The sequence below is a fragment of the Podarcis melisellensis genome (assembly GCF_964234715.1).
Source record: "Podarcis melisellensis genome assembly, chromosome: 2".
NCBI classification, from domain to species: Eukaryota; Metazoa; Chordata; class Lepidosauria; order Squamata; family Lacertidae; genus Podarcis; species Podarcis melisellensis.
The window spans coordinates 31,898,228-31,922,289 of record NC_138529.1 but is presented as its reverse complement, the minus strand read 5'-3'; the positions used below and the strand labels follow the sequence as shown (position 1 = coordinate 31,922,289).

The following is a 24,062-nucleotide window of genomic DNA, read 5'->3' as shown; positions in this document are numbered from 1 at the left end:
GAGGAGCGCTGTTACAGAGCCTTGACTGGCTTCTACCAGAGGTTGGGCATTTGGTGTTGCCGGCCCCAGACTGTGCAAATACTCTTCCAGCAGACATTTGGCAAGCTTCTTCACTGCTAACTTTGAGGTCTCTTGAAGACCTTTTTATGCCAACAAGCCTATTCAGTTGTTTAAAATTTTGTGAGACGAGCCAGCCCTTTTAATGGTTATTTACATAGAATCGTAGATTGTAGAGTTGGAAGGGGCCATGAGGATCACCTAATCCAGGCCTGTCCAATCATGATCTACCGGTCGATCACGGGCTGTCCCTGGTTGATCCTGGTCGATCGCATGATCTCCTGCGATCAACCAAAAACTGAAAATCAAGAAGAAGACGACGAAGAAGAAGACGAAGACGACTCTCCCCCTAAAAACAGCTTAACAACTCTGGTCAATCCAATGGGTAGATCATTGCATCATTGCCAGTTTATTTATAGTGGGAGTAGATCATAGTCTCTTGGAAGTTGGACACCCCTGATCTAGTCCAACCCCCTGCAATGCAGGAATCTTTCACCCAACGTGAGGCTCGAACCCACAACCTTGGGATTAGAGTCTCATACTGTACCAACTGAGCTATCCAGCCTCCATTACTGTTCAATGGGATTTTTTGTTTCGTTGTCCTTGACATGAGTCACTGACCTAGCAGGGTTTTTCTTTGGTTCTTCTTATTTTCCCACCTACAATCGGAAGTGATGCAGGTGAGAATTCTACCCTATTTTTGCAATGTCATTATGCAAGTCATTCCATTGATTCATCTTCTAGCTCATTACTGTTGACACTGACCAGCAGCAGCTCTCCAGGGTTTCCGGTAGCAGTCTTCCACCATTTTACCTGAAGACACCAGCGATCAAACCCTTTGCCTGTGAAGCACATGCTCTACCACTGAGTTGGAGCCCTTGCACACAATAGTCAGCAAATCCTGAAAACTGGATCTGATGGAAGTCCTCCCTATTCAGTCGTGTCATCTGAGGCACTGATCTGGCTTTTCTGGTTGGTTGCAGTAAATGAAGCTTTGTGTCTAATTTGCCAATTAATATTCCATGGAAAAGCCAACACCGTCTGATCAGCAGCTGGTTCTGGGAATCTTGGCTTTTTATCTTGGTCGTATTGATGTTACATCAATGGGCAATGGGGACTTTGAAATCTGTTTGTGATGTTGGAGCCACAGGGGAGAACTAAACAAAGCGAGAGAGAGGGAGATGGAACACAATAAGCAAGGAAGGCAAGCAGGGTAAATATCGCAGAGAACATACATGCAGCAATGGAAATTTTCAGACACTGTGTTTAACTCATTATGTCGGCCCTCATCACTGCAAAGTGAATGAGCAGTCCCAAGAGTATTGCTCCTGTACTGATACCACATTGCAGTAAAATATCTGTGGGTTTACCTTGTTTCCTTACACTACATGACAGCCACCAGTGGCATGAGCATGTGTGTAGGCTTCATGCCACTGTTCCTATTTCTAGCGATCAAATAATTGCAGAAAAGAGATCCCATTTGCCAGCGCATTGAGTTGTTATTCCTGCTCTCTTCTCTCTGGCCCCTGGAATGGCTACAGTGCATTTTGCAGAATTACCATACCTGCAGTTATGGGTATGTATATCCCCACTGCCCTTGCACACGAACTTCCCATTTCATTGTGTGCGTATTGGTAACATCCCGCTCAGACACAGACCTGCAAAGTCTGGACCTGTGCCTAGAAATGCAGCACAAAAGGAAGCAGGGCTAAGTCCCAAGATGTTAGAATTCCTGCTCCATGATTGCAGTCATGGGATTGCTGTCTTTCACATGACGGTGTATGTTTTGACTCCACAGAGTGGGAAGTGACAGAGACAGGATGTTTGTGTTACTGTGTTCCGTGAAGTGGGACTATTGTCCTTTGTTTTTCTCTTTGCTCTCTGATGCTAGAAAGAGAGAGAGCCATGTTGCAGTGCTCCGTGTGTGTTTATATGTTAATAAAGTAATTAGCCAAAATGCTGAGTTGCTGAGGTCTGTTACGCAAGCTGCAAAGACTCTGCGGATCCCTAAGTGTGCTGATGTCTGTTGGCATCGGTCGCTGTGATGTTCGGGCTGAAGAAAGCTTTTGAAGTTCCTGAACCATCAACCAGGAGGAAGAGAACATGCCAGTCGGGCATGTGTCTCTGCCAGGATCCTACTCAAGTGTAGGACGAGCTCCTCACATGGGAAACGTGTGCCTCCTTGTGGAGATCCCCCCTGGATCTGTTTCCTACAGATCTCCCTGGCGCTTGAGCTTCCTGTTTGGTATTGCAAAGCCTTTGTCCAGGAGACCACTGTGGTTTGTGGGTACCCTGTGCTGCCTCAATTCCCCCTACGCAGTGTCAGGAAGTTGCTTGCTCCGCACAAGGGTATATGCATCTTTTGCTCTCCAAAGGAGGTGAGAAAATGCACCCAGGCAAAATAAGCTGCCTGCAGGAGGAAGCCCATGGCTTAATGAGCTCCTTTCTCTCTGCCTTCTCTTTCCCAGAGTAGCTGTCACTACCAGGCGTGGGGAATAAAGAGACTCAAGATGCCTCCAGAGGACTGGTGATGAGGGAGGAGGAAGTCGGGAGGTAAAAGAAAGCCAAGCAGATTTCTTTGTTGACTTTTCCATCGCACTTTGTGCTCACATACTGATCACAGGTCTCCGGCGTGAAGGCCTGCTTTTGCTTCTCTCATTTTCCTGCCATACTGTCAGTCTTTTCTCCTCCCTGGGATGGCTCTGGAGGTGCCAAGTCTTTTTCCCAGCAAGGGAAGGCTGTGCTGTGAAGTTGTCGCTGTGCTTCCGCCACCAGATCTCTTATTACAGAGCCGTTGCCGAAAACAAAGGACGTTATGTGTGCTTGTACAAATCATTTGGTTTATTCTCAGTCATTTTACAGTCACTACAGCATCAGACCTGCCTGAACCAGAATGTTATTTTGCATATTTCCACAATGCATTGTGGGAGAGAGAGCTAAAACGCTTCCAAAACTACCTTGCGCCGCTGTTTGTGCTGTTCATTGGTGCATCGTCTGACTTCTGATGCTTTAATTAGTGCTTTTAATGGGCTTTCGTGGCTTAGAACCGTAATGCTAAACAAGCCCTTCTCTCAAATCGCGAAAGAGAGGATAAACACTCGATTAGCCCTGTTGTAAACAGCAACCAGAGACACTTTTATTGGCAGTGAGGGGAATTCAGCCTCGTTTCTCACACTGTGTATCTAACTAAGAGTCATAGGAAGAAAGACCCAAATGGGAATAAAGTAATTTACAATGGCGGTAGGCAACCCACATTTAATATGTGGATATTTCCTCTGTACTGTGTAACATGCCACAATTCTTCCTTACAAAATAGACCTAGAATGGTCCTTTATAGGTACAGCTGGGGCAGAGTTTGTGATAAGTTATGGGGCCAGATAGCTCACAGGAACATCATTGCACACAGGCTAGATACCTCTGAATACCACTCTTTTGGGATAAACAACAAGGGAAGACTGTTCTGCCCCCGCCAGTGCCTCTATTTGTGAGATTTCCAGAAGGATCCAGCTGGCTGCTGGCGGAAACAGAATGTTGAACTAGATGGACTCTTGGTCTGATCAAGCAAGGCGGAACTTCTGTTCTGGTGCCATTTGTGTGGTGGGCGAGTGGATGAGTACATGAAATATATATATATGAATCCTTAGCCACCCACGACTTAAGTTGATGTCTTGCACAGGTTTTATACCTTGTTCCTGGCAAAAAGGACACAGTAGGTGGGATCTGAAATACACTCAAAGAATTGTAGAGTTGGAAGGGACCACGAGGGTCATCTAATCCAACCCCCTGCAATGGAGGAATCTTTTTATACCACAAACCAGCAAAGAGGTAGCACAGTTGGTAGAGCATGAGACTCTTAACCTCAGGGTCGCAGGTTTGAGCGTCACATTGGGCAGAAGATTTTTGCTTTGCAGGGGGTTGAACTAGATATCCCTTGTGGTCCCTTTCAACTCTACAATTTTGTGATTAAGTATCATTCTCTACTGACTGAGCTATCATAATCATAATCATCATGATCATCAGCTTTGCCCTTCTCTGTCCACTTTGTCCTCTCTGTTTTTCACTTCCCTTTTAAAAAGTCTTGCATCCTCAACGCTGCAGTTCATTCTCATGTTTGCTATTAGACCAGAAACTGTATCGGACAAACTTCTAAGGCCTAGACCAGAAACTGTATGGGACAAACTTGTAAAGGCAAACATGGGAATGAACCGTAGCATCGAGGACGCAACACTTTTTTATATGTATCGAAGGCAAATCCTTTCTTACCAAGCCAAGTTCCAGGGAACCAGGCCAAGGGCCTTCTCGGTAGTGGCGCCCACCCTGTGGAACGCCCTCCCACCAGAAGTCAAAGAGAACTACCACCAGACTTTTAGAAGACATCTGAAGGCAGCCCTGTTTAGGGAAGCTTTTAATGTTTGATGCATTACTGTATTTTAATATTTTGTTGAAAGCTGCCCAGAGTGCCTGGGGAAGCCCAGCCAGATGGGCGGGGTATAAATAATAATTAATAAATTATTATTATATTACTCCTCCTCTCCAAATCTACATACTAAGTTAATCAATCCAAGGTTAAGAAATGCATACAGGGTCCCTTTGACTTCTTTCAGGGTTTCCCCGCTACATTTTTTTAAAAAAAATAAATCTTAATTTCACATACATGCTCATGGGGGTCTGAACTGGCAGTGACTGACAAGGTACAAGACCCTGGGGTCTTACTGGAGAGCTCAGTGAAGATGTTGACCCCATGCGTGGCACCCATGAAGATGGCAAATTCTGTGCCAGGGATCATTAGGAAAGGAATTGAGAATGAAGCTGCTGATATGGTAATGCTATTATAGAAATCTATGGTGCAACTGCATTTGGAACACGGATGTGCCATTCCGGAAAAGTTCCAGAAAATGGTCCATCTATTCCAGCATCATTTTCTCAGTGTCCAACCAGACGCCTGTGGGAAACTCGTGAACAGGACAGTATCCATCTCATGCTCTGTTAATTTGTCTACTCTTTCAAAGCCATCCAAATTGGTGGCCATCACTGCCTCCTGTGGCAGGGAGTTCCACGGTTATCTATGCGCTGCATTTTAAATAAAGGAATGTTATCCCAAATACATATGTCTGTGGCATATTTTTATTATTAAAATAGATACACCAAAAGTCAGTTTTGCTTATTTGAAAATAGTTGCTTACTTTGTCTTCTAATTCTTCAAACACAAATGGTCATGCATTATTACAAAGCTCTTATTTAATATTCTGTGACTGGCTCGAGGAACCGTACTGCCAAAGAGCCAACCTTAACCTCAGCCATTCCTGAGTAATTATTGTGCTTTAGCTCAGCTTCTTGTTTTCTTTTCTTTCCCCAGTGATCAGTTCTTTCTTTACTGTACAGTAGTTTAAATGAATAGCCTTATTTGTGTCCATCACTGAGCATCAACACAATGAAAAATAACAATTTGCAGGGAAAACGCTTTCTAGTCTCAAGGGTGCTCTCTTCCTTGGTGGTTTTCATGCTAATCTTTATATTCATCCTCATTGTCATACTCTTCATCTTCCTCCTCCTTTTTCAATGGATTTCTGGAACTCTGCTGAACTATTCCAGGACAAGATTTGGATGAAGCAGTCCTCTGGAGGGGCAACTCTGAGTTTGCACGGACAATATCCAAACGAGACTGATGTTCTGTTTGATAAAGCGAACTCCGTAACATCTCTAGGTCTTCATTCTCATCAATATTTTGTATAGTTTGGTTGGCAGCAGTGTAAATTTCTAAGGCTTTGCAGCTCAGCTTCTTGTTTTAATAGGAAGCTTCTCAAAGTCTATGAGGGTTGCATAACCTCTTCTTATTCTCTCTCTCTGTGTGTCTCCCCATTATGGAAACGTATTGCAACCAGAATCTGAGTCTGAGGTGGGGAGATCAGCACCTTAGTTCGTGAGACTTGGCCTCCTAGTTTATACAAACCCCGGAGAGCTGCAGCTACTGTGTGTTGACAGTACTAAGCTGGATGGGCCATGGATCTGATCCACTAACTTCCTATACTGTATTCCTATTTGGGAGGGGACATGGCTCCTAGCTGCCTGTCCTAGTGGGTATCCTGCAGCCTTAGTGATCTTGAGCGAGAGCACCTGCTTTTGCTACAAAAGGTGACAAATCCAATCCCTGCAACTCCAGTTAAAACAACAGCAGGTTGCAGGTGACAGGAAAGACTTCTTTTCTGCCTGAGACCCTGAAGAGGTTCTGCCAAAGAGTAGCTGAGTGTGGCGATCACACAGGGTCCCCGGACGTTTCACCGTCTATTGATTCCTGTGCCACCACTTGATTTCTCGCTGCCACCACCCAGGCCCTACCTGGTACAATACTGAGTCCAGTCAGGGTTAAATTGGAACATAAACTTCTGTTTATTTATTGCAGTTTAACAAGCGTGTGGTTTCATAAACGGTATCGGTCAATTACAATCATAGGGTGCCTATCCAGACCTATAACTTCCGCTACCTGCTCTCTCTCACTAAACCACCTCTCAGGTATTTACAGTGGTATCTCGGGTTAAGTACTTAATTCATTCTGGAGGTCCGTACTTAACCTGAAACTGTTCTTAACCTGAAGCACCACTTTAGCTAATGGGGCCTCCTGCTGCCGCTGTGCTACTGGAGCACGATTTCTGTTCTCATCCTGAAGCAAAGTCCTTAACACAAGGTACTATTTCTGGGTTAGTGGAGTCTGTAACCTGAAGTATATGTAACCTGAAGCGTATGTAACCCAAGGTACCACTGCACTTGTCTTCCTAGCTCCTAACTGTTCCTGACTCAGCTTATTTCACTACACCAACTCAACCTACCCACAGTCTCTATCCCAATTCACTCCCACTCCAGCCAACCTCCCAACAAACTCCCCCTTCACCCCTCCCAGAGTTGGTTTTATGGTCCCTCTGACTCCACCCCCTGGGTTCTGATTGGGTAACTTGTTTAACTATTTCACCTCCAGCACTCTCATATGTTAACGTCACAGAGGGGAGGTTGTAGCTCCATGGCAGAGTATCTGCTTTGGGAGCAGAAGATCCCAGGGTCAATCTCTCGCATCTCTAGGTCAGGTGGGGAATCCCTGGAGAACTCCTGCCAGCCAGTGTAGATACAGAACAAGATGAACTAGCAGCTTGCCTGTGAACAAGGCAAGGTTCACTTCCTGCCCAACTTGGTGATATTGAGGAGTTGTTCAAAACGTCTGTTTGCAACCCACTGCACACCTGAATTCTTCCTTATCTCTTCTGGGTTTATGATTGAAATTGGGCACACGCAGTGGAACTAATACCCCCAACTATCTCTTTTGGACTGGGAAATGAAATTGCTTTGGCGGCGTTCCTGCCCTTCTCAAGGAATCGCCATCTGATTACATGGCAGTGATTAAACGCTCCCTGAAAGCAGGTGCCGGTTGCCACTCGCATTTCTGTGGGAATTTGTCCCAGAGCCCACAACAAGGGAGGGGAAAAAACAAAACAAAACCGTGTGTTTTCTGTGTCTGATTGCAGCTACACAACATGGCTCAAAAGCGGAAGAGCAGGCGCATTTCTAGGCAAACTCTAGGGGGAAACGGCAGTGAATAATTTTGGCACATAAGTCTGACATGCGCAGCCAAGAGGAAACAAAACACTAAGATGATCGTGTCAAATAATTGATGAAAAATTCCATTTCTTCACTTTTATCTTTGCTGCTTCCATTTGATCCATGACAGCGCTGCTCAGAATGCACCATTGACAGGCAAGAGTAAATCACAAGAGTGGAGTGATGAACAGAACAACCCGACACTCTTTCTCAGTCTACCGGACTGGGGTGGGTGCACTGCATTAGGCAGAGGCATCCCTCTGGCCAGCTCTCCAAGCTATGTCAGCTGCCCAATACATGGCCAGGTAGGATCCCCACTCTAGGGCAGGCGTGGGGAATTTTTATCAACCCAAGCATGTCACTAGTGGTAAAGTAAAGGTAAAGGGGCCCCTGACCATTTGGTCCAGTCGTGACCAACTCTGGGGTTGTGGTGCTCATCTCGCTTTATTGGCCGAGGGAGCCGGCGTACAGCTTCCAGGTCATGTGGCCAGCATGACTAAGCCGCTTCTGGTGAACCAGAGCAGCACACGGAAACGTCATTTACCTTCTGCCAGAGCGGTACCTATTTATCTACTTTCACTTTGACGTGCTTTCGAACTGGTAGGTTGGCAGTAGCAGGGACCGAGCAACGAGTGATCACCCCATTGCGGGGATTCGAACCACCGACCTTCTGATCGGCAAGCCCTAGGCTCTGTGGTTTAACCCACAGTGCCACCCGCGTCCCATCACTGGTGGTAGGCAAGGGAAAAATAGATAGAGCAATGGATGTGACTCCAACCTTTGTACAGTGGACTACATTTCAGCCACACAGAAATCAAAGGTTAACACCCCACCCCCGATCTCTCTGTTCAAGCAAGCAGGAAGCACAATCAGAGTACAAACATGCTATCCAGCACTCGAGAGAGGAGTAAGGCCTGTGGATGGGGTGTGGGCTGGGCAGAGTCCCAAGAACTGGATACAGAGGCACGGATTGGTGCATTTGGCCCCCAGGCCTGAGGTGTATATTTTCAGTGCGAGCGGAATCCCTGTTGGAGGAGCACACTTGACCTTGGCTGATCGCCAAAGAATCGATGCTTTTGAATTATGGTGCTGGCGGAGACTCTTGAGAGTCCCATGGACTGCAAGATCAAACCTATCCATTCTGAAGGAAATCAGTCCTGAGTGCTCACTGGAAGGACAGATCCTGAAGTTGAGGCTCTACTACTTTGGCCACCTCATGAGAAGAGAAGACTCCCTGGAAAAGACCCTGATGTTGGGAAAGATTGAGGGCACAAGGAGAAGGGGAGACAGAGGATTGGACAGTGTTCTCGAAGCTACCAGCATGAGTTTGACCAAACTGCGGGAGGCAGTGGAAGACAGAAGTGCCTGGCGTGCTCTGGTCCATGGGGTCATGAAGAGTCGGACACAACTAAACACCAACAACACAGTTTGGAAAATAGGAAAGCTGTGTTTATTGCAGGAAATCAGTGTTGTTTAGGGAAGATCCCTCATTCTAGCTGACTGAGGTGGAGCTGTAAAGATGTGAGATAGCCGGTCTCATATAACCAACATAAAGGTAAAGGGACCCCTGACTGTTACGTCCAGTTGTGGCCGACTCTGGGGTTGTGGCGTTCATCTCGCTTTACTGGCTGAGGGAGCCGGCATACAGCTTCTGCGTCATGGGGCCAGCATGACTAGGCCGCTTCTGGCGAACCAGAGCGGCGCACGGAAACGCCGTTTACCTTCCCACCGGAGCAGTGCCTATTATCTACCTGCACTTTGACATGCTTTCGAACTGCTAGCTTGGCAGGAGCAGGGACCAAGCAATGGGAGCTGACCCCGTCGCGGGGATTCAAACCGCCAACCTTCTGATTGGCAAGCCCAAGAGTCTCAGTGGTTTAGACCACAGCGCTACCCGAGTCCTATAACCAACATACTTAAGTCTAATTAATGCATGAAGGGGTTAATACCAGAGAGTAAGCTGTCCTGCCAGGCTTAGATAAGTCCACTTCCCCCCACCTAGGGAGGAGCTAGTTAGCAAGCATTTGTTCTCCCCCAGTTTACATGTGACCTTCATTGTGTGAAGAGCTCTGAGCTGCTTATTCCAGCCACATAGCTTTAACAAGCATCTCTTGAGTTCCTCTATCAATACTTTAGGAACTTTAACCACTTCATAATTAAGTTAAGTTTTACGGCCTGTGCAACTTTCCTGAAGCACATGAACCTGGCCGTTGAATAGTTTGTAAGTAAACCATTTTTAACTTATAAAACATGGTCTTTTTCCTATGCTGGGGGAAGAGGGAAACTTTGGAAAGATACCTTTTAAGGGCACATTTTGGAACTCACTTAGAAGGGCACGTTTTAAAGGTTTTACAGCTTATATTTCCATGTTTTACTTTGCTGCACATTTTATGATTTTAAATATCTGCTGGGGTTCTCTCACCAAAGAGCAATTGTCCCAAACTTGGATCTTGGCACCCAGGAATTTTACATTTCTATATTTTGCTTTACACCAACAAAAGAGTCCTACTAGCTCTTTCATCTTACCATGAGAGCGGCATGGAGAAGAAGTGAGGTCAAGTTATCAACCCTAAATGTACCAGTCTGACACTGAAGGAAGATCAATAAGTCAGCACAAAGAGTGCAGTCTAGGAAGCTTGGAGGTTCCACTCTATGTACGCTTTTCATGCAGGTATATCAACTACCAGCGCAAGCCAAGTTTCACTCTGACACTTCCAACCGCAGCACCATAGAAGAGAATGGAAACTGTGAAAAGAGAAGCAGCAGTGCCTTTGGCAATTTAGAGATGATGGAGGATAGCTGGCTACCTGCCTGGCGGGGGGGGGGGGGACCTGGTCAGCTGATTTTGCAGATGGAGGAATGGATTCATGTTGCTGAGTTACATTCTAGTTGCACCAGGCTAGTTTCTCAGGGCACAATCGGGGAGGGTGGCTTTGTGGCTGGGGTAGGGAGAAAGAAGGAGATGGTAGGATACGTTGGTGTGGGAAAGTCAAAACAATTCCAAGATGCAACGTTTATTCTACGCACACCATTTAAATGGACTGCCCTCGGTTTCTTTCAGAAGCCTGCATGGCAAGGTTAAATAACTCACACTCAGTCATAAGATGAGGTCAAGTCCTGTCAGTAATTCTGTTCATTGTGGATATTATACCCAGTGCCATCCCTAGAGTGTAATTAGAGCCTTTAAGCTGCTGGGTTTTCCAGCACTTTGAATCATACATTTAAATGTGCTGAAGTGCATTCCCTGGAACAAGTATTATAGCTAAGAAGGACAGTGCGCTTGTTCGCAGGATGCCGGAATGGTGATGAGGTCATGCTCACCCTGGCCTGTTCAGGAGACTGCAGTGGAACAAAACTAGTCATGTGATAGCAAGGTAACACAGGGAGGCACCTGCAAAAGCGTCAGAGTCAGATAGGAGCCTCATAGCCTCTGGAACGCTTGAAACACCTCCGCAAAGGGCCGTGTGTACTTTGCAGAAAGAAAATTAAAATTCTGCACCCGAGCCACCACATTCTGCGCCGCAAAGGGACATTAGGTGACCTGCCTAAGTCATGTGAATGTAAACACATTCTTTTATGCTATTGTTATTGTTGTTGTTGCTATTTACTGCCTTTCATCACAAGATCTCGGGGTGGATCACAGGATAAAAAATACTCTGCCCCCATCTTTTTAAAGCTGAGAGTCTAAAGAAGCTGTTTTCTGCGACTATTTTCATATTCTGGCAGTGGGCGCGGGGGGAGCCTCTTTGTTGTGCCCCTGTGGAATATACACTTAATTATCATCAGAAGCATGTTTCAGACTATTTAATGTTATTAGAAGAGGCCTGGTCCAGCATTGACTGGAGTGAGCAGCAACATTTATACAGGTACTCAAATGCATTAGAAGGAACAGTTTGCAAAAGCAGCAGCAGCAGCAGCATGCTTTCTCTAACACATTTGGAGGAAACTCTCTCTGGTCTGGGGGAGCAAGGGAACCATTAGCAGACAAGCAAACATGCTCTTCCCTTCTCCCCTACTTTGCATCAGATTGCCCAGCTGTGCAGAAAGTGGCAGGCGCAGGGGTTTGCTCTCTCTAATGTGTCACGTGAAGGAGCAGCGATAATTATCAGCCAGGCAGAGATAAAGCACAGGCAAGGCTGGGAAATGTAAATCTGGAGCCGGCAAATGGTGAAGCCTCTCTCCTTAAAAACGCTCTCTGCTCACCAACCATAAACGACGCAGCCTCTGCTACAGTGATGAGGAAACTTTGGCTCTCCACACGTTGCAGAATCACAGTAACCATCGTCCCTGACCTTCGGCTACGTTGTCTGGGGCTGATTGGACTTGGAGTCCGGCAACATCTGGAAGGTTGTCATCTGTGCTCTAACCCAGGGTTTCCAAAACTTGGGTCTCCAGCTGTTTTTGGACTACAATTCCCATCTTTGCTGACCACTGGTCCTGCTAGCTAGGGGTGATGGGAGTTGTAGTCCAACAACTGCTGTCGCTCCAAGTTTGGGAAAGAATGCTAAATGCTACTAGGTCAGGTTCAAGGTTCTTGTATTAACTTACAAGGTCTTTAACAACTTGGTTCTAGGATACCTCAAGGGCTGCCTAATCCCTTTTATCTCTTCATCACTGAGGTTTTTAAAGGGAGTCATTGGCTTGGAGGCACTGTTGTATCCACTGGGAGCTATGCATTCAGGACTGTGAGCCCCATTTTATGAAACTCCCTTCCAGTTGAGGTCAGACCAGCCCCCTCCCTGTTGAAATTCCAGCACCTACCAAATACTTATTTTTATTCAAGCAGGCATTTTAATTGAAGCTTGATTCGATAGCTTTAACTGATAATTTACCTTTTCCACATTGTATTTTCTGTACACCAATTAGACACAGTTGTACTTACGGTAAATAGTATATAAATAAAACCAAAACACCTGTGGTCTCTGCAAGGTTGTAAAGGTAAGACAAGGCCTACTAAGTTCAAATGCCAGTCTGGTCTGGATGGGCTGGAGACACATATTTTGTTTTCTCTCCAATGGGCAGACTTGCCAGATCCTCAGTAGTATTTTTAGGTTTTTTAGAGTTGACATTATGCAAGAGATCAGTGGTAGAACTGGCATTATATCATCTAAGTCAGGGATGGGTAGACTACACACTTGCTGCATCTACTGTGGTGTGTTTTGCTTTGTTTTACTAGACCCCCAGAACCTACCAGCTAGAGACAGGTGTATAAAACATACAGTTAAGAGAATTAAAGAACAGCAACACACCTCTGAGCATATCCAGAGCCTAGGGAATTGTTTTCAAAGGCTAGGTCTGATCTGAACTCACAGTCCTTTCATACAAAAGTCCACTCCTGAAGAAGAAGAGGAGTTTGGATTTGATATACCGCCTTTCACTCCCTTTAAGGAGTCTCAAAGCAGCTCACATTCTCCTTTCCCTTCCTCCCCCACAACAAACACTCTGTGAGGTAAGTGGGGCTGAGAGACTTCAGAGAAGTGTGACTGGCCCAAGGTCACCCAGCAGATGCATGTGGAGGAGCGGGGAAGCGAACCCGGTTCCCCAGATTACGAGACTACCGCTCTTAACCACTACACCACACTGGCTCTCCTGCTTAGCTTTATTCATTCTAGCCGCTCACTTTGTGGAGAACAAATTGTTTTGTTGTGGCTGTTGTTAAACAGTTGGGAGTCATTGCAAATTTAATGCGAATCACCCAGATCCCTGCCTAATTTCTGCCCACTCCTGGATCTAGGTGTCTTAATGTTCAGCAAGTGCTCTGACTACCACACTCTTCTTTCCCAAAACATTTACCTTCTCTCTCTCTCTGCCTCTCTGTGTGCACACATTTCCCTGACACCATCCACTCAAGAACATGTTCCTCCATCACAACTTAAGTGCATTGATTCCCCCAGGGAAGGCCAACACAACTAAGAATGGCCGCTGTTTATCAATAACCCCATCAGTTGGTGAGGTGGTTACGGACCAAGAGGAGTGTCGCCTCCTCACAAAAGGCTACTTTGGGAACATCAGAGTAGCTTTCAGGGTAAACTGCAATGTGAGCTGTGATGCTGTTTGACGGGGACATAACTGTGGTGTCACTGCAGATTTGTGCCCTCTATTGATATATTGACGGAGGCGTTGAGAGGCAAAACCCAGCAGCATGGCCTGTCCATGATAGCTGCATGCCTGGTGAGTGAGGAGATGGACAATGGTGTGTGTTAAATCATTACAGGGAGTTTCAAAGCATTACACAGTTTGGGCTCTGTGCTGATGAGTTTATATTCTTTACCTAATTTTCCTGTATTTTATGCTCTTCTAATTTTATGATGCTTGTAATGCTGTCAGTATTTCTAAAGGGGGGGGGATGATAAAAATAGGGAAAAGCTGAATGGAGACAAATAATGCATGTGCAATATTTTTATTCTCGTGTCTTTTCTAACAGTATTTTATCAGATCTCCTCACTATTTATATGATGTTTAGTATATAATGATATATACTGCAATCTGCATTATCAAATATCTTTATTTCTTTGATGTTTAGTACACAATTGCATATTATTTGCATTATACTATACTTTAAAAAAAACTTCGACTAATTTGGCAAAAGCACTGCTAGCAAATAAAGAAAATTACACTAATTAATAATAATTTGATGGTGGTTTTATTGCACTTGCCTTGTTAGTGTTTTTATGAGTTAGCATGGTGTGAGAGAAGTAAGTCAATCTAGGGCTGTCTTTATATGCGCCTCCTACTTTGAAGAAAGCCTAGTTGCTGCTGCACAGCTGTTGTTTCAAGTGTTATGATTGGGTGATGTCAAGAAACTGGGCTCAGGTGTTGGGATTTCAAACGTGGGGTCAGCCCAAGACTTTGTGATGCCTGTGGCAAAGGACAAATTGGTATCCTGCCCTGCCCATTCCATGTGCAGAAGCCAAGTAGACTGGACCAAGGATGGGCTAGCATCTTTTGCTGCACCTGAGGGCAACACACTACCTTAGGACACAGAGTTCTGCCCTCCAATATCTTGCTGTCACTGGCTGCTCAAGGCCAGTACCTCACTCTGCCTAATGGTAGGACCAGCCCTGAGTATCCATGGGCAGTATTCAACTAACTTGTCCTAACAGCACCAGGATGTACAGTTGTGCAACTTTATTCTGCTTTCAAAAAAACTGTTGTTATTGCTATGTATTGTTTTCAGAGCTGACACCAGCATAGTCAGACATCTTCTGAGTGCCCACTGACAAGACTCCACTGAACAGGTGGGCTCACTGAGGGAAGAAGCCCTATCGTGCATCTCTTGCCTAAGGGCTCTCTCTGGAGCTGACATTGACTACCGTAGTTTCCCGTGTATAAGACTAGGTTTTCCCCCTAAAAGATAATGTCAAAAATTAGGGGGCGTCTTATACACGGATAGTGGCAAGGGTGGACTGGCGATTGGTCGTTGCCACAAAAATAGGGCGTGTGTGTGTTATACATGGGCACATCTTATAGACAGAAAAATACAGTATTTTCTATTTTTTTAAAATGTGGACCACAAATTTCCTTTCAAGGAGTGGCTGTCATTCAGTGATAGTTCACAGATTTAGTTCTGTGCATTTCCCCATAAGGAAATCACAGATAGCATGGCTGGGGAAAAGGATAAATTGAGGACATGAGGCCCTCCGAATGTTGCTGGACTCACATGGTGCCTGACCATCAACCATGCTGGCTGGGGCTGATGGGAGTTGGGGTGCAGCAAAACCTGGACTTGCCAGGTGCATAGCATCCGACTTCCACATAGCTGGAACTCAAGACCCAACAACAGACTTCAGTGGGTGCATTGTAAGGCTTCGAGTGATTGGTTTTTAAAGGTAATATATAGCAGGGGAGAGAGGGGAACGGTAAAGAGGTACCTGCTTGGAACCAGTCACTGTATTGAATAGCTAGGTGCCCAAATCAGACAAAGCTAAAATCTTGTGAGTCAGCCCCCATTTTAGAAAGCCTGAAACTCACTCACACGCTTGCAAGGTACAAACCTCAGCTGTCCAGATGAGAGGCTGATAATTGAACAAATCCTTGCTCAGGTGCTTCCCTATCATAATGTTTCTGTGAATTCAGCCGTCTCAGCTGTCCACATTTCCATTTGACTTGATTGTCTCGTGCTGCTGTTTGGCTAAGATTCCCTTCTTGCCTGGCACACACTTGTGTCGCACCTTTTCATCCCTCAGCAAATTCCTCGTGCCCACTCCAGTTTTCATTCCTATTATTTTCCTGCACACCCAAGTGAAAATGGAAAGAGAATTTGCTCTGTGACACATCATCAAACCATCTATTTTCATGCTGTTGTTGATTAGTCATTGCTGTTATTTACAGGAAGGCCATGACAAACCAAGAAGAAAGGCTCTGCATTTCAGCACAGCAGCAGGTAAGTACGTTTTACCTTCATGCCATCCGCTAAAAAGCAGGTTTGTTCTCTCATCACAATCACTGTCTACCCACATCTTCCTTAAACTGTGCACCTTAGCCTGGCTTGATTGTGTACATTGACTGTTCTTGGTTAAAGATTAATAAGGGTAAAGTGGATCAGTTTCCTTTTGGGAAGCAAGTTTTTTTTAGTAAAACAAACAGCCTAGGGTACCATGGAGAGGTACTTTCTTTGACCAATTGGTTATTCTTTCTGCTGCAAAAATAACACAAGGATTTGTTTGGAGTGGCATGGAATGTGCTGTTACAAGAAGGTGAGTTTTTCTTTCCAATATTTAGTTGACGGGGAATTCCCTGCTGAAGTCAGGACTCCGTTATGAACTTGATGCTGGTGGCAGAAGGAAAGATGAGATCCTTGCAGACGTAGGGTTTGTCAGTCCATGTGTGTTCCAGCTTGCTTGAGATTGCTGCTTCACTGTCGGGGTGTGCTGGTGTGTGTGTGTGTGTGTGTGTGTGTGTGTTGCTGTTCAAATGAAAGTTGATGCTTTTAATAATTTCAAGACCTGCACCTTCCGACTGGGGAGTTCCACAGCTCTCTCATTAATTTATGATGGGACCGCTGGCCTCAGCCACAACTCAAGAGAAACAAAAATGATTGCTCGAGGCAATCTGAGAGGCTGCTAATGCAACAACAGTGTCATATGACAGAAGGAAGGAAAAGAGGCCCTGCTTCAGATGAGCAGAAAGAGGGTGGGAGGAAAGGCAGGAAGTGTCAGAGCTACCCTGGCCCAGAAGGACACAAATGCATAAGGAATTAGGCAAAGACATCCAGCCATTAAAGACCTATTTGTCATTCTAAAGCAGGGGTGAGGATCCTTTTTCATACTGAGGGCCACATTCCCTGCCAGGGGCCACATGCCGGTGCTAGGAAGGGCCAGAGTCAACAGTGTGTAGAGCAACAAATGCAAATGTTACCTTTGCCCAGTAGGCAAGTTTCTGCACATTTCTGTCCATCCTTCTTCCAGGAAAGCAAGAGGTGATATCAGGAACCCATTCCAGCCAGGTAAAAACATTTGGGTTCAAGCACTCAGGTCAGCAAGGCTGTGGTCTGGGAAGAATTCAGAGGACTAGATACAGAGGCCTGGAGGTCCACTTTTGGCCACCAGTCCTGAGGTTCCCCTGTTTGAGAGTCTGCCTGTGGTATTTCCAAACTAGGGGTATTTATACTATTAATTCTATGTAAATTGAAATTGTATGTAGGTTTAATAACAAGAGCTGGTGAGCTCTGCTTGCAGGAGGAGGAATGAAGAGGGCTCAGGTCAGGTTGAGGCCAAGCTGGAGCCAGAGCATGGGCTTTGGATGTGAATTCACCAGAAGATGCTCAAAGGACAAGAACTATGCAGAGGAAGGGAGAAAGGGTTGCCTCCAGGCATTCAAGCAGATACTGGTAATTTCAGTTTGCACAAAGTGGGTTGAAGCTTTCTGTTGCTGTAGTGTATCAAATCCACTTTTCAAAAGAACTTCTTGCAGTTAGGGAAGTGGCTGGAAATGCTCTGGAAAGTGTGGTATGAACAAATGATTAATGGAAGGACATACGGACACCCCACAAGCAAAACAGGACAGGTGCTCATTGTTATATAACATCCCCACAGAGAAATCAGAATGAATGCTCAATAAAAGCAGGGCATAGTTTAACCACTGCATAAGCTTTGTGCAATGAAACTGGGATGAATCGTCAATAAGCTGGTTGTCTAGAGGAGCCCCAAGAGAAAGGTTAAGTGCTCTTTGCCCAGGTTGTTGTGAGAGATGGTGTTTAATGTTGGAAATGATGGGAGGAATTCAGCTTGGTGCTAAGTGGGTGTGTATGCAGGGAAGAAGGTCCGTTCATGCAATGGAACTTTCCCTCTTCTCCTCCCCCTATGCATCCTAATGTACCCCCATGCCTGTTCCAGAGGTTCCCCCAAAAGCTTAGTAAAATTTGTTTGTATTTGTTTCTTCAGTGACACGTTGGTTGCTACTGACGTTTTGTGCATGGTTTAACGGTTAACATGTTTTAGCCTCTAGAGATATAGTTAATTATTGTTGTAATATTATATTTATTCCTGCCCTGTGACCATTCAGCTATAAACACTATTAACTGCCCCCCCCATGATATCTTTTATTGGAGGGATGAGTGTTTAAAATACTGTGCCTTTGTGCTTTCCTCATCAGGCCTTGGCAGTCAGAGTCAAAATATAAGGATGTTAGGTGTTCAAGTTGCAGATAACTTCTGCATCCTGTGTCCCCCTTAGGGATAGGTTTTTCTCTCCTAGAACCTGGGGACTTCCAAAGAAGCTGAATGAGTGAAGATTCAGGACAAGAGAATGGAAAGCACTCAAGAGTCAAATTGTAGAATTAGCTCCCACAAGAGGTAGCAATGCCTATCACTTGAACGGCTTCATAGGAGGTTTAGACAAAATCATGAAGGCTAAGGCTGTAAATCACTACTAGTCATGATGGCTATATTCTGCCTGAACTGTTGGAGGCAGCAGGCCTCTGAATGTCAGTTGCTGGGAATCACTGGACTAGATGGGCATTGAACCTGATCCAGCAGAGCTTTCTTTATGTTCTTAGAACAAAGGAGCAGAATGGCTTAACTGTGATAATTACAAATAGTTTAGCTTCACTCTGAATTGTGTTGCTTAAGCCTCCTAGAGCGAAGCCTCTCTTGAGTTTTGGACTGGGGTTTGGGGAGAATGCAGCAAAAGGAGATAGTGTTTTTTGGAGAAAGTGTCACCTTGCGAGAGAGCTTGCTTCTCACACAGAAAACAGCCAATGTTTTTAATGGGAGCAACTTGCAGTATGGCACTTTTCTATGTCACTGTGTGCGCAAGCCCCTCAAAGTGAGATGCAGTAGAAAAAAATTCAGTCTCCTTATTGACAGTGTCATTCTTTCAGTCTCCAGAGATGGATGATCCCAGGCATTTCACATATCTTTTGAATTGCACAAGCCGGTATTTGAAGCCGCACAACTGCTCAGAGGCAATAAAATCTGTTCAGCTAAGGCAAAGTTAGATAAAGCCATTGGAGAGTCAGTAATTCTGAATTCCTCAATGTCGGGTTCCTCAATTCAGATCACTAGGGTTTCCTGAAGACAACAAGCAGGAGCTGTGTGTATCTAAGGACTTGTCAGCAAGCAACAGTTCAGTTCTTGTTGTTACAAGTAAAATGTGGCAAGATATTATACACCGCTCCGTATGCTACAGGTAGTTTCTCCTGTTGGCAAGCAGTGAGATTCCCTGGCTACCAAGGATATATAATTCAGGGAAACAGAAATGATGTTAAATTCTCCTTATGAGCATTTATAATTCACACCAAGTTCTTTTTTCACAGAGTGGGGATTCAGGCTGCCAACTTGCTTGCGTTGTCGGGTGATTTTGAGCTGCTGCTGGTGCTTTGCGTTTTGAGGAACCTGCAGAGTTTTTGAAGGGGTCATTTGTTGTCTTCCAGCCGAAGCCAAAAGGTGCTATGGCAATCCTTCCATGGGTGCAAGCATTTCAGTTTGCTTGGTGGAATTGACCCCCTATCTCCTCCCCTTGTGCTATGTTGTGGGTTCTCCTGACCCTCCACCCCAGAGCAAATCTGGTGGGACCACAGGGGAAGAAGAGGAGGAGTTTGGATTTGATATCCTGCTTTATCACTACCCAAAGGAGTCTCAAAGCGGCTAACATTCTCCTTTCCCTTCCTCCCTCACAACAAACACTCTGTGAGGTGAGTGAGGCTGAGAGACTTCAAAGAAGTGTGACTAACCCAAGGTCACCCAGCAGCTGCATGTGGAGGAGCAGGGATGCGAACCCTGTTCACCAGATTACGAGTCTACCGCTCTTAACCACTGCACCCCACTGGCTATCTCCTTTTGCTGCATTCTCCTCAAACCCCAGTCCAAAACTCAAGAGAGGCTTCTCTCTAGGAGGCTTAAGTGGGAGAGCCCCGGTGTGGGCTTCCACCAGTGGATCTCATTAGTTGAATCCAGATCAATGACTTTCTTCAAGTCCAAGGGAACAGTCTGCAGTAGGTTGGATGGCATGGGATGCTCCTGCTTTAGCCGTTGTGTGGTTGTTCTCTGCCCCCAAAAGTGGTGGGTCTCAAGGGGTTCTGAGATATGGAGTCCCGCTCTTGCAACCATTGTTGGTTGCTAAGTCCTCAGCATTTCCCATCCAAGCACTAACCAGGCCTGACCCTGCTTAGCTTCCGAGATCAGACGAGATCGGGCGTGTTCAGGGTAGTATGGTCGTAGACAAGTCCTCAGCATTTCCATTGTGAAAAAAGGAAAGGGCCATAGCATAGTGATAGAGCACATGCTTTGCACCCAAAATGTCCCAGAGTCAATTCCCAGCATCTCCAGGTAGGAATGAGATGGACTCCTGGCTGGAAACCCTGGAGAACTGCTGCCAGGCAGCGGCGACAATACTGATCTAGATGAACCAATGGTCTGTCTCAGTAGAAGGCTTCTTATACTCCAAGGGGGAAAAAAGCTTGCCCGTGAGAATCAACATTTGTTTTGTTCCCTTTATATTCCACCTTCATTTCCACGGAGCTCTGGTTTTGTACAAGGTTCTCCCTTGCGCACAACAACCCTGTGAGGTGCGTTTTCCTTCTTGGTAGCGGCACCCACCCTGTGGAACACCCTCCCATCAGGTACCAAGGAGATGTGTAATTATATCACCTTTAGAAGACAAATGAAGGCAGCCCCGTATAGGGAAGTTTTTAATGTTTGATGTTTTATTATGTTTCTGCATATGCTGGAAGCTGCCCAGAGTGACTAGGGCAACCAAGTCAGATGGGTGGAGTATTATTATTATTATTATTATTATTATTATTATTTTTCAGAGACATTGTTACTTAAAGCTTCATTCGGATGTGAGGGCGATCTGGCTGTGACATCTGCCACCCCATTGATCTCCAGGGTTGATTCAGCTTATCTGGCTGGCTAGGCGGGTGTCCCCTTCCTCCCTCACCACTCCATGGGCGTCCCTCCTGAAGCTGCGAGCTCGGTGGAAGAGGACTGTGACGTTAACATATGAGTGCTGGAGGTGAAATAGTTAAACAGGTTGCCCAGTCAGGACCCAGGGGGGTGGAGTCAGTGGGACTATAAAACCAGCTCTGGGAGGGGCAAAGGGCGGAGGTCGTTGGGGAGTTTGTTGGGAGTTGGGTGGTTGGTTGGAGTGGGAGTGAATTGGGATAGTTTGTGAATTGGGTTGAGTTAGTGTAATGAAATAGGCTGAGTCAGGAACAGTTATGGGCTAGGCAGACAAGTAAATATTGGAGAGGTGGTTTAGTGAGTGAGAGCAGGTAGTGAAAGTTATAGGACTGGATAGGCACCCCATGAATGTAATTCACTGATACTGTTTATGAAACCGCAGACTTGTTAAACTACAGTAAATAAACAAAAGTTTATGTTTCAATTTAACCCTGAATGGACTCAGTATTGTCCCAGGTAGGGCCTGGGTGGTGGCAGCGAGAAATAAAGTGGTGGCACAGGGACCAATAGGCGGTGAAATGTCCGGGGACCCTGTGTGATCGACACAAGGACAACCATCCCAGACGGAAGGAGTGTACCGTTCTTCAGTCAAGGGTATACGATAGCTGCGCTCCCCTGCTAGAACCTCCTCAAGCTTCATTCGAACCATACCTTGTGCCTTTTTGTACCACAGGATTCTCCGTAGTCCATATTTTCTTCTGCCTCCTTGGTTGAAGGATATAGAGCAGTAACACACACACACACACACACACACACACACACACACACACGCCTTTTTAGGGCCTGTGCTCAGAAGTAGCTGTGACTGGCACGAGCGGATGTGCAGTTAAGCCTACATTTCTAAGATCCTTAGATGTTCTTGCTTCAAAGTGCCTTTACGCAAACGATGCACTTCAGGCGAGCGTGTCCTTAGGATCCAATCCCTCTATCCCGTGTGCCTGCCTCTGCCCCCACAGCCCCAGAGGGAGAGATGCCAGTCAAACCATGCGTGGGCGTATGAGACCAAGGCAGTGAGCACTGCTGGTTTGTGTTTTTTGTCCATAACAATGAGCAGCGGCACAATCCATTTCTTCCTGGAGCCAGGGATAGAAAACAGAGAAAGAGGAGGCAGGGAGCAGAGGGGCTGGCAGGTGTGTCCCTTATTACTCCGAAGGCCAATTCTCTCCCCTACCTCTGACAGTGCCTGCGGAGAATGTGGCTTTTCACAAATGCCTCCGACAGCCCAATATTCCAAGGTGTCACAACCCGAAGAATTCAATAAACCACCTTTGCGATGGTGGCTGGCATTGTTTGGTGCTCAGGTGCATGTGGAGGGGGCGGCAATGGAAAAGCGAGCTGCTGAAGGAGCTTTCTTTATCTTAGCGGCTATTATGAGAGGGCTAAATTAAACAAGCCAGCCGCTGAAAAGAAGGAAGCACTAAAGCCTCCCAGGAAGACTCACTTGTTAATCGAAACAGAAAAGGCTCCTCTCTCTTTTTTCATTTAAGGATCTGAAAGACTCCTTCCTTGCATGTGCGTCGAGAGCTAGGAAGAATTTGGGAGAAGGCGAATGTGAATATTGAGTCTAAAACTGCTGGTTTTGCTGTATTTGGAGTTTTAGAGGAGGGTTAACCCCTTTCACGGCACGCAGGTGGCACTGTGGGTTAAACCACAGAGCCAAGGGCTTGCTGATCAGAAGGTCGGCGGTTCGAATCCCCGCGACAGGGTGAGCTCCCGTTGCTCAGTCCGTGCTCCTGCCAACTGAGCAGTTTGAAAGCATGTCAAAGTGCAAGTAGATACATAGGTACCGCTCCGGCGGGAAGGTAAACGGCGTTTCTGTGAGCTGCTCTGGTTCGCCAGAAGTGGCTTAATCATGCTGGCCACATGACCCGGAAGCTGTACTGAAATATACTCAGAGTCGAGAGTGGATTTCATGCTCTTTATTCAGCTCATAGTGGTGAGGAGGGAATGGAAGTCCCCTCAAAGTATCTGCTTTATATACATTATTTACACAATGGGCTGCACGTGATTGGCTAATTCCAGAATTCTCCTGTAAGCCAATCAGGTTGTGGATTCACTTCTATCTGGAGCTGGATTGGGTGGCTCCTGCTGACCAATCATACTGCTGCATTGTTCTAGGACCAATCAGACCGCTGCATTCTGAATCCTATTGTTCTAGGACCAATCAGACTGCTGCAGTTTGGATCCTATTCAACTCAGTACATAACATGTACGCTGGCTCCCTCGGCTAATAAAGTAAGATGAGCACCACAACCCCAGAGTCGTCTGCGACTGGACCTAATGGTCAGGGGTCCCTTTAACTTTACCTTTACTATCTCCTAACCTCTCCAATTTCAATTCCAACCCTCTCAGCTCCCACAACTCCTGACTGTCTCTCCTCAAATCCTCTCCTTTTAAACTCTCCCTCCTGGAACCACAGCCAATCAGAGGTTGCCATTCATTAACCATCTGCTGGCAGGGAAGAAAGAAAGAAACACTTACTGTCCCAATCTGTCCAGCAAAACCAACTTTTTCGTCACACCAGCAGGAGTTTTGAATCCATAGTGATTTTCTTGTTTGAACTCATTTTTAGTTTCATTGTACCGAGTCTCCTGTACACCCTATAGAGGGGACTGTGATTAAGTGGTATACAAATTGTCAACATAGGTAAATAAGTAAGCAGTCACTTCGCTGCAGATCCATAAAAAAGGTCTCTCTGATCTCAAGAAATGGTTGCGTTCCCATCTGCTTCCAGTTGGGAAGTGTACCTTCTCCACAGCATCTCAGGTACACATGATCACGAGATGATGGAAATCCTGTGACTTTGTAAGAAAAGAAGATGGTTGTTTCCTTTGTTGAAAACTAAATGGAACATCCAATCCTTTCCCATTTGTACACTAAGCCTGCAGAGCCATTGGCTAGTCTCTTAGCAGACAGACTATATCCATTAAGTATGTAACTTTGATCGTACAAACAGTCTTGGTCTCCTGCGCTGAAGAAACTAATGTACACCAAAATAACTGCAGGCCACCCAGCAGCT

At 45.8% G+C, this 24,062-nt stretch overlaps 1 protein-coding gene and 1 long non-coding RNA gene across 4 annotated transcripts in view; one reads left to right on the top strand and one right to left on the bottom strand.

Moving 5' to 3' along the window:
* Positions 1 to 466: 466 nt before the first annotated feature.
* LOC309363578 lies at positions 467 to 23,645 on the bottom strand. The gene is made up of 3 exons (XR_014165423.1): positions 23,525 to 23,645; positions 21,880 to 22,116; positions 467 to 1,214 (listed from the first exon to the last, which is right to left on the bottom strand). It is a non-coding gene; the product is annotated as an uncharacterized lncRNA (long non-coding RNA).
* LOC309363550 (uncharacterized protein) overlaps positions 15,878 to 24,062 on the top strand; it is a 98,461-nt gene continuing 90,276 nt past the window's right edge. Inside the window, exon 1 of one of the 3 annotated variants that reach the window (XM_081899964.1) lies at positions 15,878 to 16,024. In XM_081899964.1, coding sequence (XP_081756090.1) covers positions 15,980 to 16,024 — 45 coding nt within the window. In that variant the 5' untranslated portion in view covers positions 15,878 to 15,979. Of the gene's footprint in view, positions 16,025 to 16,147; positions 16,338 to 24,062 lie in introns of those variants that run through there. The other 2 variants (XR_014165383.1, XR_014165382.1) reach the window with 2 other exon arrangements.